The 12,730-nt window shown below is 43.5% G+C and overlaps 1 protein-coding gene across 2 annotated transcripts in view; it reads left to right on the forward strand.

Moving 5' to 3' along the window:
• The window catches only part of phkb (phosphorylase kinase, beta), a 164,156-nt gene that overhangs the window by 11,359 nt on the left and 140,067 nt on the right, over positions 1-12,730 (forward strand). For both annotated transcript variants that reach the window (XM_056278286.1, XM_056278287.1), the window contains 2 exons: positions 6,246-6,384; positions 12,573-12,672. In XM_056278286.1, coding sequence (XP_056134261.1) covers positions 6,246-6,384; positions 12,573-12,672 — 239 coding nt within the window. The remainder of the gene's footprint in view (positions 1-6,245; positions 6,385-12,572; positions 12,673-12,730) is intronic.

Below are 12,730 nucleotides of genomic sequence, written 5' to 3' on the forward strand. Positions count from 1 at the left end.
GTCCATGTTAATATGTAATTCCAGACATATTATGTCCTTTATCTTAATAAAAATTACTAAATTTCATTTCTAGAACATAGTGCCAAACAATCAATGATGCCTTAACAGTTAACAGTGTTAACAGTATTTGCTGTATTACTAACAAATTCTCTTTTTTTATTCATTGTGACATACACGTTTTAACAAATGCTGTAACACACAGTGTGACCGCATCAGCGACAAGACGAAAGAAACACTCGTTGTTACTTTTGTCCCAACAATGACTCCTGACAGTTGGACGGCATTGGTCAGGAGGTAGAGCGGGTTGTCTAGTAATCGGGAGGTCGCTGGTTCGATCCCCAGCTCCTGCGGAGAGTGTGTCGAAGTGTCCTTGAACAAGACATTGAACCCTTAACTACTCCTGATGAGCAAGTTGGCACCTTGCATGGCAGCCTCCACCATCAGTGTGTGAATGGGTGAATGTGAGGCATACACTGTAAAGTGCTTAGAGTGGCTGTTAGACTAGAAAAGCGCTATATAAATGCAGTACATTTACCATTTTACTCACTTCTATACTGGAAAAATCTGATATGGCGATCTTCAGGATGTGTTAAAGTACTAAGTAATCTGTCAAATGATCATGACCATGACACATGAAACAATAAACACAACTTGTCATTCAAAAAAATACTGCTTGAGTGAAATTACTTACCATGTTTTTTTTGGGTTTAACTGCAAGAGAATGACGTATCTATGTGATGTTTCGCAGTTCTATTAAGTGTTGCATGCATACGTGCTGATGCAGTTAGGCATATCGGACATGTATGAGCCCGGAGAAAATCGCCATGTTACTTTCGTCCCATGTTTCTTTCGATCCGGTTCTTCCATACATGTATAATTTAAAAATTTTAATGTACGGGCATCTGGGTAGCTTGGCGGTCTATACCATTGCCTACCAACACGGGGATCACCGGTTCGAGTCCCCGTGTTACCTCCGGCTTGGTCAGGCTTCCCCTACAGATGGCCGTGTCTGAGGGTGGGAAGCTGGATGTGGGTATGTTTCCTGGTCGTTGTACTAGCGCCTCCTCTGGTCGGTCAAGGGCACCTGTTCGGGCGGGGAGGGAATTGGGGGGAATAGCGTGAGCCTCCCACGTGCTACGTCCCCCTGGCGACTCCTTACTGTCAGGTGAAAAAACGAGGCTGGTGACTCCACATGTATTGGAGGAGGCATGTGGTTGTCTGCAGCCTTCCCCGGATTGGCAGAGGGGGTGGAGCAGAGATTGGGACGGCTCGGAAGAGCGGGGTAATTGGCTAAGTTCAAGTGGGGGGAAAATAGGGGGGACAAAAAGCCAATAAATAATCGTACATATACTGGCACCTTTATTTTCACTTTTACTTGCATAAATTAATACTTTCACATATGCTATAGTTACTCACATACATAATGCATATATATTTTCACTTGCACATAGACCATGTTCCATCACATACATATGTTTGTTTCAACTCTCACATACATAAAAAAATTGTACTAGCATACATATTGTAGCATTCACCGCTATTAAAAAAAAACCACTTCGAAACTTACAACTGAGCATTGCTTTATTCACAGCAGTTGTCGGCAACAGCCATGCCATACACACTGCCATTAAACCCGACTCACAAGTTGTCTCTCTCTCCATAGACCTGACCTACTAACCCTTGACTTGGCAACAGTGTACCACCCCCCTGGAACTGCAAAATGTCTCTTCCAACTATATACAACGAACACTTATGTTACTTATGTAACAAACCCTGGTGAACCTGAACAAGCTACACTCCCCCCCCCCCCCCCAATTAAAGTCCATGACCCCGAGGACAAAGTTTCTAAACCTCAGAGGAGTTCTTCACTGCCCCCTTGGTCACCCTTTAGGCATTCTGTCCCCTGGTCGGTCCTCCCCTAGCTCTGGTTGGGGGTTGCCTCATCCTCAAGCAGGTGAGCTGGGCACTGGGGCAGCAGATTGGGTCCCGCTTATTTTGTCATCAGGGCTGGCTGCTACAACCCCCCCCCCCTTCCACAGATGTCACAGCAAGAAACACGGGTGTTCTCTCCACCCCTCCAGTCATCTGAGGCATTGTAGAGCCCCTGCATGGTGCCAGCCAGTCATTGTGTAGTGCCACTTTGTGTCCCTATAGATTTGTAGCCAATAGACAACCTCTCCTAGCTGCTGCAAGACCAGGCGAGGCCCCACCCAGTGGCTGTCCAGTTTAGGACACCTGCCCTTCTTCTGGGTTGAGATGTACGTAGACCCAAACTAGCTCCCTGGCTGCAAAGTATTGCCCCCTGGCATGGAGGTCAAAATTCCTTTTCTGCCACACCTTTGCACTCTGCAGTTGCCTCCGGGCGTATATATGTGCAGTGTCCAAATGGTCCTGAATCTGCCTGGCATAGCTCGGAACCTGCAGGGGCAGATAGTATGTTCAGGGCCCGTCCAAAGGCCAGTGCTGCAGTGGTCCTCATTTCCCTGCCCAACATGAGTAGGGCTGGTGTGCATGAAGTGGAGTCCTGGACTGCAGAGTGGCACACCATCAAGACCAGGGGTAAGTGCATATCCCAGTCGAGCTGATAGGTGGATGTTCGATAGCTAACTGTTCAGTTAGGATGCAGTTAAACCACTCCACTTACCCGTCACTCTGGGGGTGAAGGGGTTTTTTGCGAGTCTTAGTGATTCCAAGCTGCTCACACATGGTGGAGAAAACTCTGGATTCAAAATTTACCCCCTGGTCACTATGGGTGGACTCTGGGACCCCCCCAACCTGCTAAACATCCCTTCAACCAGGGCATTAACCCTCGACCCAGCCACATTGTACCACCTCCCCAGAACTGCAAAACATCTCCCCCAACTATATAATGCTAACACTTATACCTCCCTGGTGAATGTGAACACGCTACAATATGAACTCCACTCTCACATGCATACATTTTTTCTCTCTCACATGTTTAACTTTTCTCTCAAATACACAGAACATATAACAAAGACTTTTACTCAGTAGCTTTCTGTATTGAAGCACACTTCTGTGATATTAGACCCGATACATTCGAAGGCCAGCCCTCAGGCCAAGTTCACTAAGGGGAAGCCACTCCATCACTGTGCAGAGACATACACAGCGTAGACATATTCCTCTCATCTTTATACCATTGCAGCTGGGATGCCAACCGGGCAGCTCTTCCAAACAACCCTGAGGGATTGTGCTGTCACACAACAATTTCCCCTGCAAGTATGTGTGTAACTATCATCTTGTTTTAGCATCTACATTCAATTACACTGTTGCCCATTATTCAGGTAGTTCCACTAAGGTTCACACTTTTTGTTTCCTACACAAACCATGGATGATCTTCTTGCTCATCTCCACATGATATATGCCCCTTTATTATTTGGGTTTGACGGCCAGGTATGGGCCTGATGTTTCAGTGCCATCTCCTTTCCAGGGTAGTAGATTAAGCAAGTTAGTTTTTGCACACTCCTTAGCGAATTCCAACTTCAGTGGCCACCGTCCTGTCATCCAGATGAACCAAAACTTTTTTATTGGATCTGATGATTGTCAGCATCATGCACTTGAACCCTGCATTCAGTTGAACCCTGCAGCTCCACTTCTGCTTACTAAAAATGGCCCACTGGGCACTTGCATTCTGCACCAGGCTCCAAGCAAGTGAGCTGGGCTGCTTACCCATTTAAAGTTTGAGAAAAGTTTGAGATTGTTTCAGCCCCAACAGCTCTAATCATTGACTTTATCAGATAAAACTGCAGCAGTTTGAGCACTAGCTATCCTGAGGGAAACTTTAGAAGAGCCAGCAACAAGATCGATTAGTCTTCTGCCTGTATACCCAGGTTGGATGACCGATTTGTACGTCAGCAAAACTACAAGCCTCCACCACATACATACCTTGTCTTTCTGTGCAATGAACTGGTGCCCTGTTCAGTAAGATGCCTTCCTGCCTTGTGCCCAATGCCTTTTGGGACAAGCATAAAAACAGTAAATGAATAAATGTAATCTAGAGTTTTCTCATGCCCAACCACAGTCTTGCCTGCTAATAATGATGAGCAATTTCACAAGGCTTTCAGATTACAAAACTAATGTAGGCCTAACCAAAATTAGCCTGTACCCATAGGCACTGCCCTATTAATGGTTGACATCTGAAATCCACTGAGATAAGCCCAAGAGGGAGAGGAAAATGTGTATGCGTGTACCTTTTTTTTTTGTAGATTTTTTTGCCTTTTTAATACGTTTTTCCCTTACTTTTAGTTTTAATGTAACTGTATTACATACTTCTTTACATTATTTGTAATCTTTGTTCTAATTCTCTTGTCAGATTTAATGTCTTCTCAAGGAGAGGAGAGCCAACAAACAAGTTATGTTTTGGTCCTTTCATCAAAAAGAAGCCCTTTAAGGGTCAACAGTAAGAGTTAAGGTCAGAGTTGGAGGTAGAGTTAAACATTATTGGTTAGAATTTAATATGTGTCAGTGAAATGCCCTTACAAGAATGGTAATACAGCTGTGTGTGTGTGTGCGTGTGTGTGTGTGTGTGTGTGTGTGTATGCATATTATTTCCACGCTTGGTGGAGGACTGTCTGAGAGGGTTTATTAATATGCTGCCTAATTCACCCCATCACCCCTTTATCTCAGCACCAATGTGACTCTGTCTCTTTCAATTGACCCACACACACATACACATACACACCTCCCCTCTCTCCCCTGTATCTCTCTCTCTCTCTCTCTCTCTCTCTCTCTCTCTCTCTCTCTCTCTCTCTCTCTCTCTCTCTCTCTCTCTCTCTCTCTCTCTCTCTCTCTCTCTCTCTCTCTCTCTGTCTGACACACACATTTCAATCACGATCCACAGACACACATCTTCTGTATTTCCTCTTTCATGCCCATACATACATTTCTCTCTATCTCTCTCCTTCTTTCTGTCCTTCTTTATCGTTCTTACTTTCTCTACCTCCCCTGTCATCCTCTCTGTCTTTCCTTCCCTCTCCTTCCTTTTTTGCAAACGGCAATGAGGAATGAATGTCCTTATCATTTGTGCCAGCATAATGTGCTGATGAAAAATGAAGTGCTCCTTTCATACAGATTAGTCATCGCAGAGGAGACCTCTGGGGAAGAGGGGTGTGTGTGTGTGTGTGTGTGTGTGTGTGCATGCGTGTGTGCATGCATGCATGCGTGCGTGCATATGAGTGACTGTGAAAAAGATAAATCATTTTCCCCCGGGGGGCCTCTGTTTGAGTATGTAATATTTCAGCATACATTAAGTGGAAGGCTAAGATATGTTCGCATGTTCTTTATTAAGACCTTTCACCCATTGTCCTCACTCACTAATGATAAACATGAACCCGAACACTCCCAGTCCATCTTAGCTTGTCTTCACTGTAGTCAACCTTCCGCATTACTGCCAACACACCAGTGCCCTGTTATTTTTCCAAAGAAATTACCTTTTATCTTAGGTTTTGTTTTAAACAACATTGTATAAAGAAGTTTAAGTCATAACAATAGGCCAGTATCACATACAGATGTCTGAATATAATTTTACATTTTGGGCAGGAGAGCTGAGAGGAGAACTATGGGTAACAAGAGGACATTTTTGAGGGCAGATTTTCTACAACTCCTCCTTGAGCCCTTATTTGAATATATGTTATCCACCCAGAGCATGCTCACAATGTCGGCCATCAAGCCTATCATCCTCCTACTTGTGTGTTGTTTTAAAAAGTACTATTGACGGAGGTACTTTTGAATATTTGAATAATTTCATTTCAACATAAGTCATAAAGTGACTCATATCTGAATTTATGTGCTTTTTCGTGAGTTTAAGTGAGGTGAATTAATCAAAGAAGGTTGAATCAGTTCATCTGGATACAACGTTTATTGACAGATACGTTTCATCATTCATCTAAGTGACATCTTCAGTGTAAACTGACTGCAGGTATCCCCGCCCTTATAAAAAATACAGTTGCATAACGACCGAAACCAACGACCAATTTCATATGCAAATATGGGCGTGGCCGTTAACTGGAGTTTCAGTGGCCATGTGTACTCTTCACAGAGGATTTCGGAATGGTTGGAATCACAGTATTGAATTGAATTAAGTTTGATTATGCAGAGTAAAGACAAGGGTAGAGACAATAGCATATTATACCTCACCAATATTGTATCCTAGTATGGACCATTTGGAGTTGACACATCCCCTAACCTCCGTATGTCTTCTCTCTCTCGCAACCTTTTTCACACTCTAGTAAAGATGACCATTCTGAATTACCAGAGTCCCACCACAGGCCTGTTTCCTGTGAAGACCTGCTCCACCTGTAAGGATGCCAAGGTCCGGGACTCACTCTATTGTGCTGCTTGTGCCTGGGCCATGGCTTTGGCTTACAGGTAAGCAAATGGACTGCATTTACTGACCATTCAAAGCACTTTACAATGTATGCTTCACATTCACTCATTCACACACACATTCATACACTGCTGGAGGAGAGTGCTGTCAGGCCAAATTGTGTCCGGGCTGCCAAAATGTGTCCAGGTGACATCATCGCAATGTAATCATGACAGCTCGCATTCCTGACATTCCTCTCGCTGTGATTCGTAGAGTCGTAATATCGCAGGCAAAAGCAGGTTTAATAATGCATTCTTTTTAGCTACATCGTACAATACATGCGCAGGGTCACCTTTTATATTTGACGTGCAATAGTTTATATTAGGATATGTTTTTCGAAAAGCACAAAAAAAAGCATACTTGTAGGCAAAAGTTCATCTACTGGTTGATCACCTTGTTAGCTAGCTAGCAAACTAGCTAGCTAATGTTATGTAGCATGGAGGATATTTTCAATAAAGATGTTCTATAAACCTATTTTCCATTAAAATTAAACATCCAATATTTGCTATTATATGTTTTTTGACATCAATGGCAAGTTAGCTAGGTAGCTAACAACCCAAAAAAAGGGTAATGAATGCGAGCTGTCACATTTGCATTGTGATGACGTCACCCAGACACATTTTGGCAGCCCGGGCACAATTTGGCCTGACAGCGCCACGCAAGGTGCCAGCCTGCTTATTAGGAGCAGTTAAGGGTTCAGTGTCTTGCTCAAGGGACACTTCAACATGCTCTCTGTAGGAGCTGGGGATTGAACCAGCGACCTTCCGATTACTAGATGACCCATTGTATCTCCTGAGCCATGCTGCCCTCTACACCACACACACACCATCTCCACAGGAATAAAAAACACATTTTGAGCTCTTCCCTATATGTTTTCCTTACTACTTTGTTCCAGGCTGTTTTGTTCTGATCCTTACCCACTGCCCCTTTGATTTGATCATCTTGCCTTTGTAACACATAGTGTCTGCCAATTCAAGGAGTTCACAGAGAATTTGAGACAGTATGAAGCCCCAAACCGTTTGAGTCTGTCCCTCACTGACTGCAACCCTCAGTGACTGTGCACCGCAGATGTTGGAAACAAACTAGTTTCTCAAGACTGAAAAAACTGTCTTGTATTGGGGAAATATGGCAGGGGGGAGTTGCAGGCATGGAGAGGAAGAAAAGGAAATGACTGAGAGAACTATTGAGAGCGGCAACACAGATAGAGGGAGATTGATAAATGGAGGAAAAAGATAGAGAGAGAGTGAGACATACAGGCAGAGAAAGGATGAACGAACAGTGGGAGACAGGGAGAAAGCAAGGTAGAGGAATGGAGAATGATATTGAAGGCATAGATGGAGAGCGAGGAAAGCAGGAAGTTCTGGGAGATCATTACAGAGACAGAGCAAGCTGATGCAGAGGTCACAAACACCAAACTGTCATGGCTGTGTTTGAAAATGACATGTTATGACACTGATGAGCTGAATGCACAAGTTTTATCGACTCCAAATACAACTTATGCTTTAACCACAGACTACCTTATCACCATTACACGGGTTCAAATTAACATTGACTTGAGGAAAGTTCTTGCTATAGTAAGCTGTTGCTCTTCGCTCCGGTGTGTCTGGAGTATTTCAGGCCGCAATCTCACTGCAGGAAGAAACATATCATTGGTTAATCAGGAATACCGCTCAGATTTGTCCCAACTGCTAACTCGCTGCTGAGATGCTGCGTGGTGTAGCAGAGACGCTTTAGGCTCTCTGACTCAAGCCGACACACGGACCATACACCACTGTCTCATCAACTGTGACCAAAAGATACTCAACAACTATAAACAGACCTCCAATCTTCTGTTCAATTTTAGAATACTTAAAAAAGGTTGTCTTTATGCACGCTCAATAATCCAGGTAAGAAAATCAAAGAAAGTTGAATCAGTTCATTTGGATACAGCATTTATTTACAAATGCATTTCATCACTCATCAAAGTGACCTCTTCAGTCTAAACTGACTGCAGATATCTCCACCCTTATAAACAACACAGTTGCATAATGAGTGAAACCAACGATCGGTTTCATATGCAAATAGGCGTGACCATTAAATATAGTTTCAATGGAAATGTGTACTATTCGCAGAGGGTTTGAGAATGTTTGCAATCACAGCATTGTAAAATGGCTCTTAGGCTGTACTTAAGATGTACCCCCCACGAAGATGGAACGACCATCCCTGAACCTGGGGGGGGGGGGGGGGGTCCTGTTTAGTACGAGAGGAACTGCAGGTTCAGCATTTGGTGTGTGTGCTTGGCTGAGGAGCCAATGGTGCAAGGCTACCATATGTGGGATTATGACTGGACGCCTTTAAGTCAGAATCCCCCCTAGACATGACAATACCATGGTGCGGCAGCTTTCAGTTGGACCGGGGTAGGCCGCTTCAGTCGGTGAGCAGGGCCATTCATGATGGGGCTTTGATGCGACCGGACAGCGGTCACCCCTCTCTCGACTCACAACACATCTTTGTGGAGAAGCAGGTGCTAAATCACCTGTAGATGACCTGATTCAGAAATGCAGAGACTGCTGTTTGTCTGCAGTTCAAAATTGGATGTCACCTAGCACCTCTTACATTTGACAAAACAGATATGCTGGTCAGTGAAGTTCCTCAGTTAAATAATATAGGTGTTTTTTTTGTTGTTGTTTTTTTATTCTGCCCTTTCTTTTGAGTTACATTTTGGTGCAGCCTTGGTAAAATCACCAAGGCAGATATATCCTATCCATCACTTGTGCTGAGACCCTCATTCTTGTCTTTGTTTCATCCAGACAAGATTATTGTTATGTCCTTTTCTCCAGCCTGCCTCATATACAGCAAGAACCTACAGAAGGGACAGAATATCACTCCTAAAATCTTTACTGAAACTAGTAAATTTGGCTGTCTTAAACCCATTCTAACCTCTCACTGCTCCCTACCCATGCTACAGTCAACTTTAAGGTTCTGCTGGTAATATATGAAATTCTACATGGTCTTGCACTGTTTTATCTATTAGACTTTGTAAAGTCTTATGAACTGTGTCTCAGGCCCTTTGATACCAACATGCAGGCCTCTTGGCCTCTTCTCTATTTCCAGAGCCAAGAAGAATTCAGCAGGTTGCAAAGAATTTTTTTTTTCTTCCTTTGGAATAGTCTTCCTGCTGACGTTAGACAGGCTAGTTCTGAAGTTTCTCTCAGATCTAAACTAAAAACCCACCTGTTCTCACCATCATTTGACTAGTTACCGTTGAGTTGGTCAGCTTTGCTCATGACTTAATACCTCCTCCCTTTTGGTCTCAGGCATAGTGCAAGGTCAAGGTTGTCCTCCTTGTGAGCACTACGCTCTTATGTTCTGGGCCTAGTGTCTAATTTCGGTCTGCCTGCATTGAGTATGAGAGCTCTTTTTTTTCTTTTTTTTTTCCCCATGGCTCTGTGGCACTTGGTTGGTTATGTTACATGGAATGGTACTGCTAGTATTGCAAGTAATACTTCCTGAAATTCTGTTTTTTTTTCTTTTCTTTCTTCTTTCTTTCTTTTTGGAGGATTTTTCTCCTCCAAATTGTGAGAGAAGGTGTTATCCATTGTTATACATCTCCCCGTTTTTGGCTGTTTTAATGTAAATTCCTCTGAAACTGGAACTCCGCTACAAATAAACTTGAGGAACTAACTTGAAGAACGAGAGAGAAAGAGAGAGAGAGAGTGCAAGGGAGGACATATGTTGGAGGAGAGATACAAGGAGTGAGGAAGATTGAGGAAATAAAGAGAAATTAAGGGGAGAGAGAGTACAAGTAGAGTAAAAATAGAGTGTGCTGCAGTGATGTGACCAGCAGCAGCTCCTAGTCATCAGTCATGGGTGCCTCCTATTAGAATTGTAATTTGAATTTAATTAAGATGATTCTCATCTGACAGGCCTGGCTGCAGCTATTACTTACTTCATGATCAGTTGTTTTGTGTGTGTGTGTGTGCGTGCGTGCGCGCGTGCACATGTGTACGTGCACATTTATGTGTTTACATGTCTGTCTGGCATGCCTCTGTCCTTTCTATGTGCCTGTAATATGTCAGTATGTGTCTTTGTGTTAATTTATGTGCATGTCTATATGTGGTTTAGTTGGGAGATTAGTAGCTAAGATAAGTTGCACTTTTATTAATCCCCATGAAGAAATTCATCCTCTGCATTTAATCCATGCCAACACACACTCGAAGTAGTGGGCAGCTGCTGTGCAGCACTCGAGAACCCACTCCAGTTCTTCTTTCTATTGCCTTGCTCAGGGGCACAGACAGGAGTATTAACCCGAACATGCATGTCTTTTTGATGGTGGGAGGAAACCCAAGCACCCGGCAGAAACCCACATAGCTAGAACTGTTTCTACAAGAAAGAATCCAATACAATAGGCTTAATCCATGACCTTGCCCAGTAACTATGTTGTTAATGTCAATGCAAACACATTCCACTCTAACGGAACTTAAAATTAGATGGTTCATATTTTATTTGCAAATAATTTTATTCATAATGTCGATGGTTGCAGACAATCCATAATCACGGGGGAAAAGCCTGAGAAATTGTTTTTAAAACATTTTTCTTGTGATTGCCTTACATTTGCCATTTATTGAATTTTCAGGCTACAAAACACCATAAACTGTTTTGCCCAAGTGGGATGCTCAGCGAAGTTTAGAAAGGATGGCTGCTTTGGTCACTGTGACATTTTAAAAACATCTGCTCTTATCCATACATGGATGTTTAATCCTTGACAAAAAATGTTATTCATGCTTGTGATTACTTTTTTTATGAAAGTTGAGCATGCTGCTCATTGTTGATGTCTGACAATGACAGCTTTGTGGAGAACTCTGAAAGAAGTCTTTTGATTGCCGATCAAAAGTGTGTCGTCCAGTCGATAATTTTGATGTGGAAGGTCACGACTAAAAGATGGGTGTGTTTAATGCTCTTTGTACAACTTAAGTTTAAACGAAGTTCCGCCTCAGTGGCCTGGCTGTCCCACGTCAATACCCAGAGTCATTATTACTTTCACCTTTGTTGTAGACCCTGAAATCCATCAGAGCCCTCCAGAGCTGCGCTGACTTTCTCCCTGGCTGCTTCATCCACATTTGACTTTACAGTCACTTAAATATCTTTCAAATTGGAAAGGTGGTCAAAGGATTGATACAGACTGACAGATCATTTTATTTGAGTGCATTTATCTGGAAATATTGTAGAATAGGGTTTTGTTCTAAACTGGCTTGTGTCGCATGCTCCTGCAGAGCTACAAGCCATTAATATAGCTCTGTTGTTAAGTTATATTTCAGAAACTATACAAAACAGAGTCATCTGTTAAGGATGAAATAATCTGCAGCTTTTAATGAGGAATACTATTGCAAATAACAGTGTTTGTGGATTAAGGGGGTTTTGGGGGGTAACACCTGTCACATGTCCAGTGACTAATCAGTATAGATGAATTAGCAGCATGGCATAAGCTGCCTAGCTGTCGAAAAGTTGCTGGTTTAAGTAACCAATGGGGGCGTCCGGGCAACGTGGCAGTCTATTCTGTTGCCTACCAACACGGGGATCGCCTGTTCGAATCCCCGTGTTACCTCCAGCTTGCCCGGCCGTCCCTACAGACACAACTGACCGTGTCTACAGGTGGGAAGCTAGATATGGGTATGTGTCCTGGTCACTGCACTAGTGCCTCCTCTGGTCGGCCGGGGCACCTGTTTGCATGATCCTCCCACGTGCTATGTCCCCCTGGTGAAACTCCTCATTGTCAGGTGAAAAGAAGTGGCTGGTAACTTCACACGTATCGGAGGAGGCATGTTATAGTCTGCAGCCCTCCCCGGAACAGCAGAGGGGGTGGAGCAGCAATCTGGACGGCTTGGAAGAGTGGGGTAACTGGCCAAGTACAATTAGGGAGAAAAAGGGTGGGGGTAACCAATACTGACAAAGTGCCTTTAAGCAGAGGTAAGATAATTGTCATGTATACTATACGTGTACCAACATGCTTTAGATGCCAGTTCTGGAAGCTCTACCAAGCTTCAGTTTAAAAAAAGGAAAGGTCTTACTCACAGGCGGAAGTTCCTTAAAATGACATGTCCATTTAGGCCTATGTTGTCCTGTAAAAGAAACCATGAAGTTGAAAGCACTGTAAATATCAATTTGTGGTGTGTTTCATTGATTTTGTTTGTTTGTTCACTGTTTTGTTCAGACGTATTGATGACGACATGGGGCGGACCCACGAGTTGGAGCACTCTGCCATCAAGTGCATGAGAGGGATCCTGTACTGCTACATGAGACAGGCTGACAAGGTGGGTGGACGTCCTGACAGGCTTTGGCTTTCACAGCAGCTCTTGCAAAGCATGCTGC

Source organism: Lampris incognitus, chromosome 4, assembly GCF_029633865.1.
Source record: "Lampris incognitus isolate fLamInc1 chromosome 4, fLamInc1.hap2, whole genome shotgun sequence".
NCBI lineage: Eukaryota > Metazoa > Chordata > Actinopteri > Lampriformes > Lampridae > Lampris > Lampris incognitus.